The sequence below is a fragment of the Hydra vulgaris genome, chromosome 11, assembly GCF_038396675.1.
Source record: "Hydra vulgaris chromosome 11, alternate assembly HydraT2T_AEP".
In the NCBI taxonomy this organism is placed as follows: domain Eukaryota; kingdom Metazoa; phylum Cnidaria; class Hydrozoa; order Anthoathecata; family Hydridae; genus Hydra; species Hydra vulgaris.
Genome location: NC_088930.1, coordinates 44027501 through 44052500, shown reverse-complemented (window position 1 = coordinate 44052500; position 25000 = coordinate 44027501). Strand labels below are relative to the sequence as shown.

Below are 25000 nucleotides of genomic sequence, written 5' to 3'. Positions count from 1 at the left end.
TTTTAAAATTTATCTTTGTTTAATTGTGAATTTAATCAAGTAACTATTGAAATTATACAAAGAAGTACTATAAATACTACTATCAGGTATGAGTCTCATGCTTTTTTAGGTTATGTTGACTAAACTAAAATTTTATTTAGAAAATGACGAGTGAAGAAAGGAAACATTTTGTAAAAATCAGTAAAGATCAAGCAAAATGTCAAGTTGGCAACTGCGATGAAGTTTGTACGATTGTTAATTATGGAACAACGAATTTGATGAATCATTTAAAATTGAAACATGGCATGGATATATCTCTTAAAATGAAAGAATACATCAGAATCAACAGAAGGTCCAAGTAATCAAAAAATTCAACGTCCAATAACAAGTTTTACAGTTCGAGAGTCTAGAGAGTTGTTAATATTAAAATGTGTAGCCAAAGATGGATTTTCAATTAATCAAATAATAAATTCGGATGCTACTAAATCATATTTGTCATCACGCGGTCATCAAATGCCTAAATCAAGATCAACAGTTTGGGATGACATTAAAAAATACTATGAAGAAGTTTTTAATGAATATGTGTTAAAAACTCAAGAGTCTAAAGTCATGGGAAAGAAATTTAGTACAATAATTGATGAGTGGACTGATAATACATTCAAGAGATATTTAAATATCAAAATCATAATGGCACTGAATCTAAGCAATTTGCATTAACTTCTGTTGGATCAGGTAGTTGTAATGCTAAAAAATTGAAAACAGATGTCAGAAAAAAACTCCAGGACATCAAACTTGACATTTCAGAAGATATTGTCTCAACTATAAATGATGGAGCTTCCTTAATGAAAAAATATGTCACCTTGATGCCATTTGAAAGTCAACTTTGTTACAATCATGGAATAAATTTAGCTATTGTTGACTGTTTATATCAAAACGATTGTGAAGAGATGGATGAATATAATGATAAATGTTGAACTTGATGATGAAGATGAAGATTTTGATGAAAAACTAGATTTTGATGAACAAGAAAGCTCTTTACCAATGGAAAAATCCTACTTTGATGTTATATCAGTTGTTCGAGGATGTGAGAAAATTTCAAAAATCTCCATTGAAAATTTCTTGCTTTAAAGAAAATGTCCAAGAAACAACAGGAAAAGAGTTAACTTTATTAATTGACTGCAAGACAAAATGGAATAGTGTATTTTATAAACTGAAAGAAATTGCAAAATCTACAATAATTGAATTTGAAGGTTCATATGATGAGAGCATTGAAACTAAAGTTAAAGACATAATAGATTGTTTGATTCCTGTTCAAGAAGTTATTAAAAAATTAAGCTCTAAATGCTGCAATTTGATGGTGGTAGAAGGATCATTTATCTATTTATTCAACACACTCAACGCATAGGAAAGTGATATTTCGCAAAAAATGCTCGAAAATTTAAAAACTTGAATTGATTCACGAAGAAATGTTGATTTAATATCAATATTGATTTTTCTTCACACTGGTGATTATCAAAAAGAAAAAATGATTATTTTAAATATTCGTCAAAATTAACTATTAGAAAAGAAATAAAGGAACTCAATACAAGACTATTTGCAGAATCATTGTTGGAGGAAAATGGTGATGAAAATGATTCAAATACAACATCCAAGCTTGATGACACTATCAACCACTTTGTAAACCATCAGAAAACAGTCAAAACTTCGATCGAAATTGAAATTAAGGCGTTTGAAGGAACAAAAGAACGTACAGATAAACTTCAGATGATCTCCGATGCCTTATTAATTGTGCAAGCAACATCAACAGACATTGAAAGAGAATTTTCTGTAGCTGGAAACTTCAAGACTAAACTTCGTAATAGAATGAAAGAAGAAAAATTGAATATACTTGTATTTTTAAAATATCACTTCTTAAATAAAAGCTAAAATTTGAATTGAAATCAATTGATTTTTTTCATACATTTTACTATTTAGTATTTGTAGAAATATTGAAAACCCAAATATCTGGCATCTCTAATGGTTAACAACTTGTTGATTTTATAATATAAGTTGTTTTATATTACAACAATTGTTTTGTTTTTAGTAGAGCAAATTTTTAGCACTATAAATGTGAATATTAACATTACATAATTATAATACAAAGTTATAATAGAATTAGTAAAAAAAGAAATTTTTTCTTTCTTTTCAAACACAAATATGTAGTGCAGTGCAGATTTTTCTAAAATCCTTGGTGTGAAATACTGTGTAATATATCTATAACATTAATAACAATATGGTCAAGTTTGCAAAGTTGTTTATAAATTTATAAAAAAAAAAGCACCATTGATGTAACTAAGATGAAAAACTCTTTAAAGTCATTTTAAAGATAAACCAATAATTGCATAATAAACCAAAATGCTTTTTAAAGGCACAGACATTGCAAAAAAATAAATAAATAAATAAATAAATATAAAAATAATAATAAAAATAAAAAAGAGTGCAATTTTTTAAATTAGATTCGACTGATTGGTTTCTTAAATAAAAAATCAGTTTCTTATAAAAATGGCATTATGAAAAAATAAATTGATAATACTCTGTTGTAAATCTTTTTCTTAGTCATATCGCTATGTCTTACTATAAAAGGTATTATTTAAAACTCAATTTATAATATTAAACAATTTTAAAAATACATTTAAAAAAATAAAACACTCTTTTTGAATGTTCTAACTGCATTTTTTTTATTTTGCTTAACCCATTTATATATATATTTATATCAGGGGTGTATACTCGGACTTTTGGTCAGTCGCCTGAAGGGACTTAAAGTAACCAGTTCGTTAATTTTGGTCGCCAGCCAACTTTTTGAGTTGCCTGTCATAATTTTTTATAAAAATTTTCATTATAAGGCTAAATGTAGACCCGAAATAATTTGCATAAATAAAAGTAATATTTTAAAATATTTATAACTTTTCATTGATTCACTTTTCTACCTTCAGATAAAGCATATACTGATATATACACCATTAGGTTTTTTACTTGAATTGAGCCCTTATTTTATCAAAGAAATATGCGCTCTTTTTTACAACAAATTATTGACAAATATAAAAAAACAATTTATAAATACTTTAAAAATCTTTTCTTTTAATGTGTTGTAATTATTAAGGTCTTATTTGTTTACCAACAATTAGAACTGCCAATATTATATTGATTTTCTACTAATTTATATATATATATAAATATAATAAAATATAAATATATATAAATATAAGTGGAAAATCACTTAAAATTTTTTTTAAAAAAAAGTCTTCTGCAATTTTCAAATTTCAAGATCGCTGTCGGGGCCCTAGCCACAAATGCGTATAATTGCGCTCGATGACAACATATTATAACTTTACGAGCATGATCGCTTGGCAATTTTCTTCATTACAAGTATATATATATACAGTATGCAAAAAAAATAATCGTACACTTAAAAAAAAATCTTAATTTTAAAGATTGCATCAAAAAAATAAGTTTTTCGTTAATATACAGTAATGTGAATAACTTTTAGACCACTTACCTTTTTTCAAAAAATCCCGGAAAATTCTTCTCTAATAATTAAGTTTGTAGTTCAAAATTATAAACTTATTAAAACACATGCATTTCACACAAAATATGGAACAATTACAAACTTTTTAATGTCAAACTTCATAAAAAACTCTTAATATTTACTCTTAATATGTCCTCCTTTTGTTTCAATCCCAGCCAATATTGGCCGGGGAATAGATTCATACAAGTTAGTTGTAAAATCCTGGGGTATGTTGTGCCATTCTCTTTGAAGTACTTCAAAACATTCTTCAGCATTTCGAGGAGCATGTTCAACCTTCTTTCTGTCCAGGTAATCCCAAATATGCTTAATTATATTCAAAACTGGACTCTAGGGAGCCCAGGTCATCAATTCCAGTACTCCTTCCTCTGTCATTTAATTTAAATAATTTTTTGCCAATCGGGAACAATGTTTTGGGTCATTGTCCTGCTGCAGAATAAAATTATGACTTATTAGTCTCATTCCGGATGATATAACATGGTGCCTTAGGATATCCACATAACGTTCCCCGGTGATTTCCCCTATTTTGATCAAATCACCTACTCCAGATGAAGATAAACAGCCCCAAACTTGTAAAGAGCCTCCTCTGTGTTTAATAGTAGGGTTTAAGCACTCAAACTGATAGGCTTCTTCAATTCTTCTTCAAACATATTGGCGCCCTTTCGTTCCAAAAATTTCGAGATTGGACTCATCGGTGTACAGAACCCAATTAAACATTTCCTGTGCTCAATCTTTGTGTTGTTTTGCATATTTAAGTCATTTTTCTTTATTACGACACCGTATTAATGGTTTTCAAATTGCAACACACCCTCTTAATCCCGATTTAAGTAGTAATGTCTTTTGCCAGCTCAGTTGATGCTTTTATTGTATTTCTTAAAGATAGGGTTTTTAAATATTTATTGTCATCTTTTGTTAGCTTAGGAGGTCTACCACTTTTCTTTCTATTTTCAAGGGAGCCAGTTTCTCAGATTTCTGTAACAGCATTCTTCGAATATCCTGTTTTGGATGTAGTTGTTATGACACATCGTTTTGATAAATAAACAAATAAATCCCTCATGTTTCCTTATCAATTTTGTTTATTTATTCAAAATAATATATTCTTTCAACTTTTCTTATATATTATTAAACTTAAGTACGCTTTATAAAAAATTACATATGAAAAAAAATTGTAAATACGTCTAATTATACAAGTGGTCTAAAACTTATTCACAGTACTGTATTTAAAATTTTTTTTAGAAATCTTATCAAGTATTGTTTCAAGAATTTATTTGGGTATTGGTGAATTAATTGCTATTCATACCTATTGAATTTTACACAATTGATCTAATGATGCATAAAATTGACTGCAAAAAAAAAAATAGTTGTACAGTTCATAAAATATAATATCAAATTGACCAAACTTCATGGAAATTAGTTTTGAGTGGGGCCTCCTTTGACCTTGATAGTCTCAGCTAAACAATTTGGCATTGAATTGACCAAATTTTGATTCTCTTCTGTTGATATATACTCCCATGCACTCATTATAGCTTCTTTCAAGTCATCTTTGCATCTAACTGCTTGGTTACAATTTTTCTGTCCAAAATATACCACAAATTTTCTATAGGATTCAAGTCCGGACTTTGAGATGACCATTCCAAAACATTGATGTTATTTGTGTCAAAGTATACCTTCATTTTCTTAGTGGTATCTATTTTATCTTGATATCTTGGATCATTATCCTGCTGTAGTATAAAATCGTTTCCCATTCTCAATTTTTTATTTGAATTTCACAATACATTGAGGCATCCATTTTTTCATCAATAAATGTCAATTTCCCCACTGCTTTACAACTCATACTACCCCAAACCATCACATTTCCTCCCCCATGCTTTACACTACCTTGCAAACAACTTAATTTATAAGCTTCTTCTTTTTTTCGCTAAATTTTTTTGTACTTCTTTGCAAATTATAATCGAAGTTTCATTTGTTTTGCAGTTAAAAAAGGTTTTTTACGAAATACTCTACCTCTATATCCTTATTCTCTAATATGGTTTCTAATTGTTTAAGTGGTTACTGTAGTATTGTGATCTTCTTGAACTTTTAAAGCTAATTTAGCTGCGGAAACAAATCTATTTTTCTTAACATTAATGATGATATTGCAATCAATTGCACTGGTGGTCTTAAGTTTTGTTTTCGTCCTCTGCCAGCCACACTAGCAAAGGTTCCAATCAGATTATGCTTCTTAACAATTGAGGACGCTGTTGTAAAAGGAATTCTTGTTTCTTTTTGGATCTGACGGTAGAATTTTCTTTGATTTTTCAAATCAACTACAAGACTTCGTTAATGGAAAGACAAATGTTGTTTTCTTGATGCCATTTTGCTGAAACACTATATTTTATTTCTAGAACGAAAGTGTATTTAAAAAATTACTATTTTTAATTTTATTAACTAGATTGATTGTTCAACTCGCTTGATTTTTTTTTTTTTTAAATTCACCTCCCCAAGGCCAATAAGGCCACTACAGATAAGGAGGCTACTTGTGCTTATAACCCTTTCTCAACTCTATAACTCCGAAACACAAACCTTGTCACACAAGGCTGCTGCGCAGAGAAACAAATTGAGCGCGGTACTACCAGGGGCGTGGTGGGGATCGATTTCGGAACCTCTTGCTTATAAAGCAAACGCTCTACCATCACACCACTGCCGCATATAAAAATAACAACCTATTTTGTCAGCGTACAATTATTTTTTTTTGCAGAGAATTTTATGCATCATTAGATCAATTGTGTAAAATTCAATAGATATGAAAAGCAATTAATTCACCAATACACAAATAAATTCTCAAAACGATACTTGATAAGGTATCTAAAAAAAATTTTTAAACATTTTAACGGAAAACTCATTTTTTTGATGCAATCTTTAAAATTACAATTTTGTACAATAATTGTACAATAAAAAGTGTACAATAATTTTTTTTGCATACTGTGTGTGTGTGTATATAAATATATATATATATATATATATATATATATATATATATATATATATATATATATATATATATATATATATATATATATATATATATTTATATATACATATATATATATATGTATATATATATACATATATATAAATATATATATATATATATATATATATATTTAATATAATATGATATATTGTAAAAATATTATACATTGAATTGTTGTGTAATAACTTTTATTTTATGTAATGAATTATATATTTTATGTATTAACTATAATGAGTTATATAAACTTGTCTCAATTTGAACAAAATTAAAAAAATGTAATGCACAATTAAATGTTCTGCATATAAAAATTTTAATTACAAAACACCTTTAATTGTTGTATCAATTCTTACACTTCCTGCATTCTATTACAGTAAGAATATATAAAACATTTTTCATAAGCAGTAAAAACTTTTATAACTCTTTGTCAAAATTTTTATAAAATAAGTAAAGTTGATATTTAGGTTTAGGCCTTTTCTATTTCAGTTGCTGAGTAGAATATAACATGTCATTTAAAAAGAGCTTTTTTAATACCGAGAAGAATAAGAGAACCTAGAAAAAGAACTTAATCTAGTTTTAAGCGCCATCAAGAAGACGAAAAATGGCAATTTACGAAGCATCCTTGAGTGAAAGGAGTCGCATGCCCCAAAAAAGCCTAGTCATTGGGTGCTTCAAATTTCTTGAATCCACTGCTAAAGAATGAAGAGAGAATGTAATTGTTGTTGAGCTTAAAACATTATGGAGCAAAGCATTAAACTTTTCACATGTATCTGATGAAGATATTTGTGCAAAATTAGCAACTTTTAATCTATGAGCACTGCAGAAAGAAACAAAACTTTAATGCATTGAATGAACTGTTTAACATCAATAAGGTTAAAAGCAAATGGTTGTGCAAAGATGATGAGAATCTGTGTAGACTTCAAATTGAGAGCAAAGGCCGGGTTAGTTATTCAACTGGCAAACCTGCTAGTGCAAAGACCATCTACCTAATCAAGGGAAAGAAGGTAATTAAAGTTAATTAAGTTACCAACTCAGCGCCACCTGATTGGTCTGAAAGTAGCATGGACTCTGACTCATCTGAAAACAGCAAAGACACTTTTCGGGATAATTAGATTGCAGCATCAAAAAGCAAAAGGAAACATAACCCAACATGCATAGCAAAACAGTTACAATTTTAAAGCTGTCTATCCACAGAGCAGTAAAGGTGTACTTTCTAGGGAGGGCATTGAAATCCCAACCCCATGGCAGTCAGCAATATACCACACTATATACATAAGAGCTGTTCAGGTGAAGAAACATTTGGTGAGCACGCTTCACTTGGAAAAATGGAGCGTACATTTTGACGGCAAACACATTAATGGCTTTGAATACCAGGCAGTGATACTTATGGATGAAGCAAAACAAATTAAGTTGACTGTGCTCAAAGTGAATGATGAGAATGCTCAAACAATTGCAGAAGGACTTCACTATGTATTAGAGGAATTCAACCTCTGGGATCAATTGTGATGATTGTTGCCAATACAACAAGTGTAAATACTGGCAAGAAGATAGGCATTGTTGTTTGGTTGTTTGAAGATAAAGGTTACCACAAACCCAAGTTCATCAGTTGCAAACACCATATGCTGGATTGCATTCTTTGCATTGTCATGGACAATGTGCTCAATAGATTGACTAAATCACCAAATATTGAGTACCTATTGGTGAAGGATTTGATGAGCAAATATGATAAATTGAAATCAACCTTCAGCAATGGTAAAAATGAGATTAAGGAAACAGGCAGCTGGAGAGACGAAATGAAGTTTCTTTACCATCTCACTTGTGTCTTCTGTCACCACATCAAGATGAATGAGATACCCTTCATAATGTTTCAACAGACCCCAAACATCAGCAATGCATGCTGGAACTTTCGAGCCCTTTTAGCCCTTCTTACATTTATTCTGAAACCTGTAACAGGCTGCGTAAAATCTTTTCATTTATTTCCTTTACTGTATATTTAGAAAAATATACAGTAATTTAATTTATTAAACTAATAAAAGTTATTTAATGAAATGAGGCCTCTTAGGGCAACACAAAAGCATGAAAATAATACTTTTAGTCTAACTTGGTGCTAATTTAATTTATTCCTTAGGTTTATTGATTTCTCAGCTAATAAATGTGCTTCTAATATTTAATAAGGTCATAATTTTTGAACACTAAGATATTATTGTATAAAAGTTTATTGATGAATAAAAATTTTGTTAATAATAGTAAAAAATATATTTTATCAACTTGTTGATCTCACGTTTGGGGTGATTGTCACTTATATTTTAGGATTTTTTGTTCCTAAGCTCCAATTCTGTAGTTTTTTGTGAAACGTTCTTATTTGATATAGGTATAAACATATAAATGTTTGGAGTTTGCTCAATGTCAGGAGGTCTCAACATTAAAAAAATGCAGCATTCACATTGGGAAGCTAAAATTTTGTTTTGAAAATAGTTTAAGCTTGAGTTAAAACTTTTCTTAATATAACGCTCTGGTAAAATGAGACTTCTTATTAGACAATTTCTTATTTCAGAAACAACTTTCTATTAGTTGTCTAAAATCTCATTGGAATTTAAATTTCTGATAATCTGCTTTTGTAAAACTTTATCATTTGAGTCAAATACTTTGATTTTATCTTATTGACAATTCATAGTCTATCGCTTATTTATTTATTTTTTGCCAAATTAATATGATAAATAGAATTTTCAAAATCATTATTTAATTGTATCTCTATTTATTTGCTAAGCAACAGCTAAATTAAATTTTTATTGTATTTTTTTCCTAAAAGCTAATTATATCCTAAAATTAATTAATAACATTTTAAAGAATTTTTCAATAGGAACAGTTGTTAATTTTAATTGGTGAAAGTGTGTAAGCTGATTCTAATAAACCTCTAATAGGTAACAAAAAATTTACATATTTTTAGAAAAATAATAATATAAAATAAATTAAAAAAAAAGTTTTTAAATATATTCATAGTGACTTACCCATGCAATTTCCATTTTTTAACTGATACCCTGCTGAGCAAAAGCACTCACCAAAAAATATTGATTTTCCACCCAAATCACAATATCTTTGCAAAGTTGAATTTGTTGGAGAAGGCTCTGAATTTGATAAACAACTTCCATTAGTAATAAAATAATCCAAATTTGAATTTGTAGCTTGAGATATGTCATAGTAAGCTAAACCATAAACAGTTGCGGAACAGTATATATAGGAAATATTGAACAATGTCACATTTAATGTAGTTAAATTCATATTCAAAATTGCTGATGTGTTTAACAAGAGTCCAAAGTAAGCATATGGCAATTTTTGCTCATTAAAGGATTTAGTATAGATAAGATTATCGATAACTTTAGAGCTGCTGTTATATATTGTATAACTCATTGCTTCTCTATTCAACGGTATCTGCAAATATTTTTGTTGAGCAAATCCAAAACAATTAGGGCACAAAAGAGTCTTGTCATTGTCCGTATGAATTTGAAACTAAAAACAGGGAAAACAAAACAAAGTTTTAGATTAAATTATAATTTAAATAAAATACTTTTGCAGATTAAAAAATTTTTTTTTAAACCTATTAAACTTTAAATAAATTGTTATAAAAAAAAGTGAATTATTATTTTTTATTTTATATTTGTAATTATACTTTGAAATTTTAATTTTTAATCTGTGTGCATGCAAGCATGTTTAAATGGTCTAACCAATTAGGCTTACTTTTGTTTTAAGCCATATATAAATATATATATATATATATATATATATATATATATATATATATATTTTAATGGTAACTCACCTCCCCAAAGCCGAGAAGATCACTACAAATGAGGAGGCTACTCAATTGTGGTTATAACTCTCTCTCAACTCCATATCTCTGAAACACGAACCTTAACGAAAAATACCGCTGCGTGGTGAAACAAGTTGAGCACGGTACTACTAGGGATGTGGTGGATATATAAACTATTATTATTTGTTTGTTTATTAACAACATTTTTAAAATTTTAAATAACTATTTTATCATTACTAGTTTTTATTAACTGAAAAACAAAATTAGATTCTTTTAAAAACAATTTTTATTCATTTTTGTTTTAAGCGCATTTCCCTTAGTTCTCTCCTCCATCCCAAAAAAGTCTTCTTTTAAAAACTGTACTAAAAATCAACTTGTTTTTTGTGCATTTTTGTCAAGGTTCATGTATCAAAGTTATTAGTTGCAAGAAGATTGTAAAACAATTTGAAAAAAAGAAAAAAGGAAAAAATTAATTTGCCTTTATATTGGTATTTATTGTGTGGAGAATTGGAATAAAGGAGTGATAAATGTCTTTTAAATATATTTGTTAATAGTTTTTTATGAATATTATTTTTTTTTACTAAATTATTTTATCATTTTATTACAGTTATATACATACTTATTTTAAATTTTATCAATTTATGGTTTTATTTTATTACATAGAACTGATTGCCATTTTTTTAATATAAAACACATTTAATATACTAAATGAAAATAAAACGGTGCAATAAAAATAATAATAGAAACCAGATATTAAAAACAATAATTTTAAAATACAAGTGCACTGTAAAAACATACTGTAGAGGTAGTCATCCATTTAGACTGAAGATCAATTAGTGGACTTAGTAGGTAGTAAAATTGAATACTTGTATTTTGAAAATCCAAAGATATCCAGTAAGTATCATTTTTAAAAACCTAGTAAACAAAAATACAAAAACTTATTTTAATATAATAAAAGCAACTAAAAAGAAAAAAAGTTAAAAAACTGTTTGAAAAAACAAAATAGGTTTGTTTGTTTTTTTCCCCTAATTTTGCATTTTTTTTTAAATTACCATTCTTAAAAGTATAGAATTTTTTTGTTAGAAATTTGTATTAGGGGTCATAAATTGCATCACGCTAAATTTAACTTTTAAATAGAAGTATGATCATTAGCTCTCCTGCACAGAGATTTTCATTCAACATATATCACTGTTGACTTTTAATTACTTTAAATTTCTGTGTGAATCCAATAATATCCTACTTCTATTTTACAGTTCTTCAGTTTTACAATTTTACTTCTATTTCAAAGTTGAATTTTATGTGATTTACTTAATGACTGAAGTCATTAAGTAAATCACATATAATTTATTCTGGTTTAGTGTGGTTTTAATGCTATAAGCAATATAAATACACATGGACCACACAGATGCCATCTGATAATGTGCAACTGACCAATAATGTTTAGCGATCCAATAATGTATAGTGGTACTGTGCAACTGACCAATAATGTATAATGATCCAAAAATGTATAGTGGCAATGTGCAACTGACATATATGGTCCACATTAAAAATTTTTGTTAGGTGAAAATAAAAGTAAAAAAAATCAACAACTTTGATTAAATATAAAATAAAATTGAATATTTTTCATTTTGTTCAATAAAACAAAACAATAATCAACATATGTCAAATATAAACATTACTTGCTAGTTTACTTTTATGTAATTTTGTATATTATAGTTTTTCAATATTTTAATGTGTTATCTTTTTAAGTCCTTTGAAAACAAAACTTTTCATGTAGCTTTAATCACATCATTTCAGTACTGATTCCAACTAAATGAAACTAAATCTTTATGAATTCCCCATAGCTTGCCACATTTTTCTGTTGCATTTTCTGTGCTAAATGCTCGGTATATAATATTGCTTTACAAACTGTTTAAATTAATTAGTAAAACATAAGTAAATGTTAAATTTCCATCTTAAAAATTTACAAATTTACAACCAAATTAACAACATATAGTACAAATATAAAATAAAACACAAATCATATCATTCAAAGTAAACAAATTGGCAAAGAAATCACTTTGTCGTTGAGTGTCACATTTTTTATAGTACTATAATATAATGTGTCAAGTTTTTTTTTTCAAATATCAAAAGCTGTGAAATACCAATTAAATATAAAGATATTTTAAAATCTTAATAAAATCTTAGCTCAGTAAGTTTAATTTGAATTTTTATATTATTAGATGTTTTAGGCATTGGTAATTCCAGTAAATATTTTAATTGAAATGCTCTGATATTTTTTTACCTTCCATGTTGTTCATTGTGCACCATGATTACACAATGGAATGTAAATTTTAAAATTTATATATATACTATATATTTCTATAGTTAAACAAAAAAAAATTACCGTTTGTGGTAAAAAACAGCTCTTAAAAACTCTTTGTGTTTAACGAAGATTTAAATAAAGCACACTTTATGTCAAAACTATTAAATTTAATCGAGGAAACTAAATTTATTGTTTTTTAAAAAATCACAAAAGGGCAGATAAGAATGTTTGTAAAATCATTCAGAATATATATACTTTTTAATAAAAATAAAATATTCATGTTTTTACATCAACTGACAAATTGGTAGAATACGCGATAACAATATCCAAAACATTTTTACTCTGATTTCTTAGTTTTTTAACTTGTCAAATAACTTTTCTAAATATGTACCACCAGCACAATTTTAATTGTTATGACTTTTAACCTAGAGGTTTCTAAAATAGAATTTATAAAATATTTAAGTATATTTTCAACCCATGTAAAAGCGCAAGGGGAGTAGGTAAAAATTTTGAAAAATGCGGAAGTAGCTAAAAACTTAACCTTCAGTACTTTAGTACTTGTATGTGGCTACAAAAGTGAAGACAAATATTGAAAGTGTATATGTGCATATACAAGAGAAAGGGGGTCAAGAATCTGTAATTTTATTGCAAATCTCAAACTGTTTCATTTGGTCCTTTGAAATTGTCTACTTGATTACAATTAAAATTCTTTGATTAAGTCGAACCTTGGATAACACAAACATTGTTAAGTTGAAACATTTTTTTGTCCTCTTGTAAATCATAATAAAATAATGTTTAAATAGGAATAATTTAAAAGTTTTTATAAAATTCCTAAATATTGTTTTCTTTTAGACACAATTTTATTACCAAATATTAAGGTCATTGTGCTGCTAAACTTTTTTCAATTTACCTTTTGAGTGTACAGTGTGAATACAATGCGTAATTTCTTACTTTGAAATATTTTTCACTCGTTTGTTAGTACAATGGTGTTTATTAAATGTTTAAATTTTTGCATTAAATAAAGAAAAATCACCTTATCTTGAACTAATATCTCATATCAGTCAAAGTTTGATTTAACTGAAAGTCAAGCATTCATGCTTTAGTCGAGCATTCATTAAGTCGAACCATTTGCCTTGGACCCTTTGAGGTTTGAGTTATCGGGAATTAACTGTATCCATACCTATATAAATCAGTTGTGGACAGAAAGGGAATGCAATCACATGCTATTCCTGACCATGCATTTATTTTAAACGACAACTTGACTGCGTTTTTTAAACTTTTGAAAACATTTTAAAAATGTGCAGAAACAAAGTATAGGTAATAAAGTGAGAGACTGCTTTTAATGATTGTATACTATAAAAAACACTTTATTTAAATTATAGAAAGTTGTTATTTTATAAAAAAGTGTATTTTTTTTGTGATGAATGTAAATGTTTAAAAAATATTAGCAAAATTAATTTTATAACCAACAACGAAAATGATTGCTTCTTTTAACTTTTTGATGAATCTATAAACTTAGTAGTCAAAAATATAACAAAGTTATTTTTTTTTATGCTCTGTAAACATTCTAATTAAATGTTTTTACACTATGCTAAACACTTTTAAATAAAGGTTTAAAACGCTATTAAATGAATTATCACAGAGAACTAAATGAAATTTTTAATTATTTCAGCATTTTTTCTATATTATGAAGAATGTTTTAAAACAAGTTGTATGAATAATTTAATAAACGACAACAACAACAAATGTGATTTAACAATAAACTTTTTAAAAAAATTCAGTTAAATATAATCAAAAATAAGTTTTTTGTTGTTGCTTTTTAAATTTCTAATTAAATTTTTTTATACTACCCTAAACTCTTTTAAATAAAGTAACAAGTTTTGATGATTGTTTTAAACAAAATGTATTATATAAAAACTAACAAAGAATATTTAAAAAAAATTTCATTGAAAAAAGTTATGTATTTTATGATTATGCTTGAATACAACTTTATGATTAACTTTATAAACAACAACGACTTTAAACAAATAATTTAATTTTTTTTTTTTTTTTTAAATACATCAAGTTAAAAAAGTCAAAAACATAACACATTTTTGTGAAAGAACATAAGGAAATATATATATATATATATATATATATATATATATATATATATATATATATATATATATATATATATATATATATATATATATATATATATATATATGTATGTATGTATGTATGTATATATATGTATGTATGTATGTATGTATGTATGTATGTGTGTATATATATATATATGCTGCTTTTGTCATTATTTTTTTCTTCTTATTTAGCTTTTTTTTTTTTTTGACAATTCTTAAAAGTATGGAATGTTTTTGTCTGAGGTTTTTAATTTGGGTCATTCATAAAGTATGTCATATTATTTAACTTTTAAATAGAAGTTTGATCATTTGCTTTCTTGAGCGGAGATTTTAATTCAACATAAAGCGCTTTTGAATTTTAAATATTTTATACCTCTGCGTGGAAGCCAATAATTTCGAAACATATTTTAAAGTTAAATTTAATATGATTTTCTTAAGGGAAAAAGTGCATCATAAGTAAATATAATATTAAACTAAATCAAAACAACCAGGTAAGTTATTAACTATGTTACTCAACTATTAAATATATTTTATATGCTCAAAGACATTGATATGCTAAAGTTAGCCATAGAGATGTTTCTACTTACATTTTATATGTTGTTGACACATAACAAGCATTTAAATAAAAATTATTTAAAAAAAAAATTTAGAATAGAATATGAAAAATGCAATACCATTTTTTTAATAAATTTTAATTTTACTTGTAGCAATATATATCAAGATTAAACATTTTCTATAAATATGAAAATTGTTTTTAGGAATTCATTTTAAAAAGAAATCTATTTGAAGAGAATTTTAATCTTCTAAAAATCTTTTATTCAAATAATTTTAAATTCTAAATTTTGAAAAATTTAAAAGAATTTTGCAAATTTTCAACACTTGCTTACAATAACTTTAAATTTAGTTGGATAGAAACTGCAGCAATACATGTAATACCCATTGGCATAGCAAGAATCATTCCTGAAAACCAAACATAGATCTAGCTACAGTAACAAGTGCAAGTGAGAAAGGAAGTTTTTCTTAAATTTTAAACATTTTTAATAGTTAAATATTTCTTTGTAATTGCATCATTATTTTTTGATTTTTGAAAATAGTTTAAAAGTAGAAACACTCTATTGTAACATTAAGCAAATGAAATAAAAACTAAATCAAGCCTTCCCAGGAAACACTTGTGGTTTTTTGTCAAAATTGGGAGGTGGTAGGATTCAAACCACGGACATTCTGTGTATGAAGTAAACCCCTTATCCAAATAAGCTAAACGTGTGTATTTTAACAAACAAATAAATATAATTGTTGGGGAAAGTCAAGTAGCCCTGGACGGTGGGTAACTCCATACACTTAATATACTGCTTAAACTAAAGAAGCTATGTGATTTTAAATACTATGAAAACATTGAGTGAAAATTTGGCATATGTAAAATGTCTGTCCGGTGGTTCCGGACAAAATAATCTGTTTTTATATAAAAAATGAGCAACTTTTTAATATAAATAATAATACATTTAATACAATACACAAAACAGTAATAGTAATTCATTTAATTCCAATAAAAAGACCTTAGATTTGAAAAAAGTGTTTTCAAAATATTTATTTTTATTAGAAAAAAGCTAATGTTTATATTTTTATTATTTATATATTTCTAAATGATGACATTTCATTTACTTTCCTTATATATAAGAGGCAATTTTAAAAGACAATTTTTTAAAAATGTGTTGAGACCAGTTCAATGCTAGTTAATTATATAATATATTTGTGTCATACAGGTAAAAAAGAGGTAAAATCATGGTTAAACTATGTGTCTAGGGCTACCCTCCAATTTTGAAACACACCTTTTTTCTACCATTTTTTCTTTTATGTTTTGTATATTATTAAGATACACAATAATTATTTTTTTGTTTCTAATTCAATAGATAAATGTTTATACTTCTTTTGACACTCTGTTTCCTGTTGTACATGTGTACAATCTATTTTTTCTTTAAGTGCCCGGGGCTACCCGACTTTACCCTATAATAAAAAAAGTTATACACAAAAGAGTACGCATGCATTACATAGGGACAATATAAATATGTTACATTAAAACTATACAAATATATTTTACAAACAGAGAGCAATTTTTTATTTTCGCCTTCCTCTTTTAAAAAAACAAATTGAGTATTGGAAAGTCATTCTTTTTAATGTCGACTTTAAACTGTTTTTTTTTTCCTTTGCCTTATCTAATTTTGTTGCTGAAAATACCTAATACCCTAAAGAAACAAAAATAAAAACAGTACACAAATTACTTATATCATAATTTTTTTAAATCTAAATTAATTTTAATTTCCTATTTTGTTAGTTTTGCTTTCTTTGTTTTTGAAACTTTGTTTTTTACACAGTTTGTTTTTGAAACTTAGTTTTTTACTTTATCTTAGAAGCATAATAAATTTTTTAGTAGCATAATAAATTAGAAAATTTATGCTAAAAGGATAAACAATGTCTAGAATGTAAAAGAAGATTATATGCATAGATACTGAATTAAAAAAACACTAAACATATAATAATAAATCCTTGAATATACTGAAAAGTTACTTACATTAATATAATTATCTACATATAGTGTCTGAAAACCTCTTAAAAAGTTGACATTAAATGTAGATTTTTGCTTGTGGGTTAAGAAAACTTGTAAAGTATTACGCTTATTAATAAACAAAAAATTAATAATTTTTAAATTTACAACACGTTATAATGTGACTGTAATTACAATATCGTAAATAACAGTAATATCAAGTCATTAATGACTTATATAAATATATATACAGGCCTGTAAAATTTTGCTCGATTTTATATATAAAACTTGATGAACTTGCAAAAAGGAGGGTCAATAACGCCAAATGACCGCCTTATCATATATATACATATATATATATATATATATATATATATATATATATATATATATATATATATATATATATATATATATATACATATATATATATATATATATACACATATATATATATATATATTTACTTATATATATATAAGTTTAAGTTAAATTGTTTAATGCTTATGCGAGGAAACATCCTAGAACAAATATACCACTCTGTGGTAGCACTCAGAGAGGCTGATCCCATCAACAGCTGTAAAATATCAAAGTACTAACAATGCCATGTTGCGCCTGGATGGTGCCCTTGAGGTGAGTGCTTAGACTATTTAATAGTGTACTGAGTACTTTTGGTGTGCATTGTCTTCGAAGTAACTTTTCTGTTGAGTCTTATCTCTTGCAAAGTTCACCAGTTCTACTTGCTCTTTGTGAGACTAATTTGAGTTAGGCAATCTCATTATGTTATCTTAGTGTTGATGGTTATCTTCCTTTAATTTTTAAAGACTACAAAAGTTACATGCTTGGCCTTTCTTTTTGACTATTGACTATTCTTTTATGTGCTTTTGTTTAGCACCACTTCACTCCATTGCCTTTCTCTTTGTTCTATATTGCTCTCCTTTATCTCAAAACTGCACTCTTTTTTATGTTATTTCTTATCAAATTGATCAAGCACTTTCTCTTTATCTTTCAGCCAGAATCGTTACTGTTGGTGACTTTAATGCTCATCACACTGAATGGTTTGGTTCTAGTGTCAGTAACTCTGCTGGCATTAAGAACCACAACTTTTGCCTTTTGCCTCAATCTCTAACTCAAATTGTCAACTTTCGAACTCACTTTCCAGACAACCCAAATCATTTACCTTCTCTACTCTACTTATGTCTTGTTTCTGATCCTAGTCAGTGCTCAGTTTCTCCACATTCACCCTTAGGGACTTCTGATCACAGCTTGAATTCTTTAAAACTATTATCTCATTCTTCTTTATTATCAGAATCCCCTTATCATTGTACCTTTTATAACTACCTTAAAGCTGACTGAGACTCTTTCCATGATTTTCTTCATGATGGCCCTTGGGTAGAAATCTTTTGTCTTCCTAAAGAAAAATGTTCTTTTTACTAAACTTCTTGGATTCAAACTGGCATGAAATCTTATTCCCTCTCAACAATTCCAAGTCAAGCCTAGCTCTTTTCCATGGTTTTCCTCACATTGTGCTGCTGCAATTTCCTATCCTAATTATTATTTTCATATCTATCAGCAAAGCAATTCTCCAGAAAACAGATGTCTGTTTACTATTGCTAGAAATCATTGTAAAAAAGTTTTGTCTAACGCCAAAGCCTGCTATTCTCAGGTCATGATATGTCATATTTCATCTTAAAAATTAGGCTGTTGCGATTTCTGGAGAATCTTTAACGGTATCTGTAATAAAGGCAAACTTGTTGTTCCTCCTCTTTTACATGATTCAAATTTTATCACTTAACCCAAAGACAATCTGAATTGTTTGCTAAGAACTTTTCATCTTTTTCAACTTTTCAATATCTCTTGATTTTACTAGTTGCATTCTACCTGATATAGCTAACAAACAGGTTGATTCATTGCTTGACTTTCAAATCACTCCAGCTTCTGTATCTAAAGTGATTTCCTGCTTAGACTCTTTTACAGCTTTGACATTCAAATCACTCCAGCCTCTGTATCTAAAGTGATTTCCTGCTTAGACTCTGCTACAGCTTGTGGTCCAGACAACATACCTGTTATAGTCTTTCAAAAGAGTTTTCTGGAGCTGTCGTCTATATTTTTAAATCTATTTAACAAGTGATTATCAATGTCTTGTTTTCCAGCCTGCCTAAAAGTGCTTATCAGAGTCTTGTTTTCCTGCCGCATCTGTTATCCCTATTTCCAAAAACTCTCAAGAGCAAACTGACTCATTTAACTACCATCCCACAAGTCTTCTTCCTATCATAAGCAAGGTTTTTTTACCTTTAATTAACAAACACTTAATTTTTCATCTTAAATCTCATAACTTACTTTCTGATCTTCAATATAGATTTTGATATTCTCCTTTAACAGCTGATTTGCTAACAGTAATAACCAATAGGTTTTTCTAAATCTTTTGAAAAGTTTGGCATGCTGGTCTTCTCAATAAGCTCTCTTCTTATGGTGTATCAGGTAATATCTTCAAGATTACTGAATCCTTCTATTCCTATTGTCCTTGATGGACAGCAGTCTTCTTCATATCCTGTAACTTTAGGGGTTCCTCAAGGTTCTATCCTTGGGTCAATGCTCTAATTGAGCCAAGGATAATATATGGAAGATCATTAATTTACATTAATGATCTTCCATATATTCTTACATCAAATGCGGCATTGTTCGCTGATGATATTACCATTTACTGTTGTCTTGATAAGAAGTCAACACTCTCTGATTGTTTGGAGGGGCATTTGATCTCGAAAAAGATCTCACTTCTGTTACAACATGAGGCTCACAGTGGCTGGTGAACTTTTATTCAGATAAAACTCAATTTTTTTCAGCTAATGGTTATCGCAATAATCTAGATCTTCCTATATTTATGAATGGCAATGTACTTGATGAGTCATCTACCCTTCATTTTCTTGGATTAATTCTTACTTCCAATCTTTCTTGGAAACCATATATCAAATCGATTGCAAAATTAGAATCTGCTAAGGTTGCATCTCTTTTTTGTTAGTAAATGTCTGGGGTTGATATTTGACTGGGGCCAGGCTTGATAAAATATAGCTGGGGCTAGATTTGTGATTGGGGCTGCATAAACAATTATACATCCTAAAGTATATTTTTTTTATTCAATATTCATATTATATTTGGTATATATATGCGTATATAAACATTATTATAATCAACATGATCACCATAATCATAATTACCATCATGATCATGATCATCATTATTATCAGCATCATCATTATCATCATCATAATCATCGTCACCATCATCATCAGGCTTTAGCTTTCCTTATTTATGCTGTTTCTCAAATATAAACAATCTAAAGCATTTTCTTTCTTTAACTAAACCTCATTCATACAATATATAAGGCACTCTCTTCAAGTTTTCTTGCTTCTACCACTACCATTTTCTCCTGAAGCTTCTACCTCTCTACATACTAAAACCTAAATCACTTTAATCTTCTCTAAAAATGTTGTCTGATAAGACACTTTTTTCTAATCTGTCTAAAACTATGCCTCCTTTTCTTGTTGTGTTAGAGTCACACCACACATTCATCTGATCATCTTCTATTATGTTAAATACTACACCATATAAATACTAAAGCTTATATAAATATGAAAGGATATTATTTGCTAGCATCTAGATAAATAGCAAAAATATATGTTTATACCCATAATATGTATGCATAAAGTGCATCTTGGAAGATTTCATTCCTTCTGGAATAAAAGGTTAAAAGCTTCTATTTCTTCTCTTAAATATTAAGTTTAGCCTCAATCTACTCTGCATTTTTTAGCATCATAAACAGTTGCTTTATTAAACTGTATTCATTTTTTTGATCTTGTTTACAAGAACATCTCTCTTATAAACAAATGTCTTTTTATTATTCCAAGAAGCAAATGTAAAAAGGTCCTGTCTAATGATAAGCTCTGTTATTTTAAGTTTACTAAATCTTACTCTTATTCAACTCTTGAATCTAATGGCCACACTCTTCTTGCCAGTTAAACAGATTAACCCATTGTTAAACATTAAAATCACTATGGCTTCTAATGCTAAAGTTCTTAATTGAACACTTCTACAGTTTGTGCTCCAGACTAGATTTCCATCATAGTCTTAAGAAAGTGTTCTCCAGACTTCTTTTCAATTTTTTGCTAAACTTTTAAAAAGTGCTAAATAAGTGGTTCCAATTTTTCAAAACTCTAGAAAACACTTTGACCTCTCCAACTTTTCTATGATTAGTCTTCACTCTGTTATTAGTTTCTTTATATAAAGTTTTTGAGATTAATAAATTATTTCTTTCTAACTGCAGAATTAAGGTTATTCTTGAAGGCCTACACTTCACTTTATTTCAAGTAACTTTAAGGGTACCACAAAGTTCTATCTGTAATGTTTCTTATCTACAATAACAATATTCATGAAAATTTTACAACTAAAGTACCTCTATTAGCTAAGGTCTCAACTTATACTCTTGTCTTGACAAAAATTATCACCTTTTGATTGCTTTGAACAACCACCGGTTTTTTATCTGACCTCTCTTCTGTAATAGCCTAAGGCTTGCAGTGGCTTGTGGATTTAAATTTTTTAAGGTGACAAAACTCATTTATTTACTGCAAAAAAAAAAAATTGCAATATTGTTGGCATTCCTATATTGACAAATAACAACCCTCTATCTCTCAGACAAAGTCTAAAAGCAAATGTAGTTAGACCTGCTTTATCCCTCAAGCTTGAACCACTCTCCCATTGTTGTAAGGTTGCATTTCTTTCTTTTTTCTACAAATACTATCATGGTCAATATTCAATCAAGCTATCATCACTATTACGATAAACCAAAACTCCTCTTACTTGGCTTCTTATTCAACAAGTTGCATTCTTTTACTGTATCTGTCCCTACATGCTATAAAATTTTTATTAATTCAGTTTTTTGTCCTTGCACATCGAAAAAGCCTTTTAACTCTTCCCCATCTTCGTGTTTTAATTTTTAATACACCCTGCAACTTCTAAAGTCTTCAGTTAACCATTTTCTAGTATTTTAACCTGTCCTTTATTTCAAAGTAACTCATAACTTAATAGTGGTTGCTTGCAATCTTGTTGGAAGTAAATTAGAGTTTGAAAATATACTAATTGTTTATACTAATATCATTTAAAATTATAATACAAAAAGTATTATAAATTTTTTTCTAGCCCCGGCTATCAACCCTTTCTAAATCTTATAATTTTGCCGGGGCCGGGTTTTCAAAAAGTCTCATTTTTAGCCGGGACCCGATCACTTACAGTTTATTGTGCTCTTCTCTTTATTACTCATAATTTTATTTTTATCTCTATAAATCTCAAATCCATCCTTGTATGGAATACTGTTGCCATATCTAGGGCAGATCATCCAATAATACCCTTTCTTTTTTAGACAAAGCGCAAAAACACATTGTAAACATAGTTGGACCTGCTCGTGCAGCCAACCTCCGACTACTATCACATTATTGTAATGCTGCTTCTCTTTCTTTTTTCTATAAATACTATAATGGGCACAACTCTAAAGAGCTAACGCCTCTTGTGCCATATGCTGAAATTTATTCTTGTGTTACTTGTCATTCAATTAAGTCTCATTCTTTTACTGTAACTGTTAAAGTGCTCCAAAAATTCTTATTCATCTAGTTTTTTTCCTTGAATATCAGTCATTTTGAACTCACTTCTTCTATCTTGTTTTCCTAATTAACATAATTTGCAATCTTATAAGTTGTCTGTCAATTGCTATCTTGCTCTATAAACTTCATCTTTTCTCAAGTAACTTCCAACTCTAATAGAGGTTGCTTGCAGCTTTGTTGGAAGTGAAGATGTTAATATATGTATATTCTATTTAACTAGTCACAAAAAGTTTTTAACTTGTTTATAATTTAATGTAACTTAAAAAAAATCTTTAAAAAAATAATAGTTCAAAAGATTTTTAGTAAGCCATGAAAAAATAGTTTTAAACATTCAAATTTATCATAAACATTATAATTAGTAATTACATTATAAATAACTTTTTTATTTTATTTTAGGCCTTTGCGTAGAACAAATAACTTAAAAAAGATCAACAATTGAAAGTTTTTTTATTGTATAACGTAAAAAATTTGTTATTGCATGTAAATTATTTAAAGGTCAAAAAAGCCGTGGTCAAATTGTAAAGAAAAAAAATTATAATTGGGTTAAGTTACAGCCTGCGATTGGAGAACATTCTTGTTCAAGCTTACAATGTAACAAAGATTTTTTATTTACACAAGCTTTTTATATTGATAAAAACAATTCCTCACTATTGTTTTACTAATGTTTTATTTAGCTTTTTAAAATAATAATTGAATATTCTTTAAAAACAAAACATGCTTTATTTAAAACCATGTTTATAGCATAAACAGGGTTTTAAATAACATTTAAATAGTTTTATAGCTGTTTAATAATTGTAATATTTGTGCTTTGACTTTGACTTTTTTAAATATTATGTTAAACAAAAACAATTATTATGAGATATTAGTTAAGTGTGTGAGATAATATGTTTAAAAAATAGCAATTACAAACTAATGTACAAACAATACAATTTTGTACAAATGAAAAATGATCAAAAATATTTTACAATTAGATTTTTTTATGTTAATAAACTACTTGGAAAATTAAAAATTTTTAAAATAAAAATATATATAAAAAAATTCAAACCTGAAACTCACAATGACCTCAGCGCTTGCATTATAGTATTATCTATGATAAGTGTGTTTATTATAATATTTAAACTTTCATTGCATTATAATATTTTCACTTTAAGCTTATTATTTGTACTTGTATACAAATAATATACTCAAATATAGAATGCTATCTCTTTATATTAATCCCTAACTTAATAATTTTAGTAGTAGTAGTAGTAGTAGTAGTAGTAGTAGTAGTAGTAGTAGTAGTAGTAGTAGTAGTAGTAGTAGTAGTAGTAGTGGTAGTACTAGTAGTAGTAGTAGTAGCAATAGTAGTAGTAGTAGTAGTAGTAGTAGTAGTAGTAGTAGTAGTAGTAGTAGTAGTAGTAGTAGTAGTAGCAGTGCCCCTTTGAGTGTGTTTGACAGAGAACCTTTTGCAGCCATTGCAATCAAGGTAATGGCAAGAAAGAGTCAGCACTTTTTTTATATGAAAATGTGAATGAAAGTGAGTGCAAACATCTAACTTATGTAAAATTCAAACTATCTAATGCTAAAATATATATAACATATATCAAGTTTTACTGTTTTACTTTTACCTAAAACTTGCATTGCGGCAAAATCTCCTTAATTTTGATTTAAAGAATTTAACTACTGTTTTATAAAGTTGTTTTTTTATTAAATAGCATTAACCTTAGTGGCTGAAGTGGTTAGCTCACAGGGTTTCTGATGTAAAGCGCCTTACAACTGACACCTTTTTTTTTTAAATCTTTTTCAATTTTTCTAAAATACAAAATAAAGTTTTATAGATATTATATACATAATATATGTAAGATACATTACAATGAAAGGAAGAGAATTTTTAAAAAAGCTTTTTTGCTGTTTTATAAAGCCTTTCATTTAGTAAATAATTTTTTTGTTCAACAACACAGCTATGTGGCAAAGTGACAAAATGTGGCAAAGTTAGCTTGCAGAAACTATAAATGGCATCATCGTGGTTCAAATCCTACCA

General features: G+C 27.6%; 1 protein-coding gene across 4 annotated transcripts in view; it reads right to left on the bottom strand.

Annotated features, from left to right (window-relative positions):
* Positions 1-25000, bottom strand: part of LOC100209956 (tyrosine kinase receptor Cad96Ca) — a 69591-nt gene that overhangs the window by 15840 nt on the left and 28751 nt on the right. For 2 of the 4 annotated variants that reach the window (XM_065808929.1, XM_065808930.1), the window contains 2 exons: positions 11158-11274; positions 9560-10058 (listed from right to left, as the gene is read on the bottom strand). In XM_065808929.1, coding sequence (XP_065665001.1) covers positions 9560-10058; positions 11158-11274 — 616 coding nt within the window. The remainder of the gene's footprint in view (positions 1-9559; positions 10059-11157; positions 11275-25000) is intronic. The other 2 variants (XM_065808932.1, XM_065808931.1) reach the window with 1 other exon arrangement.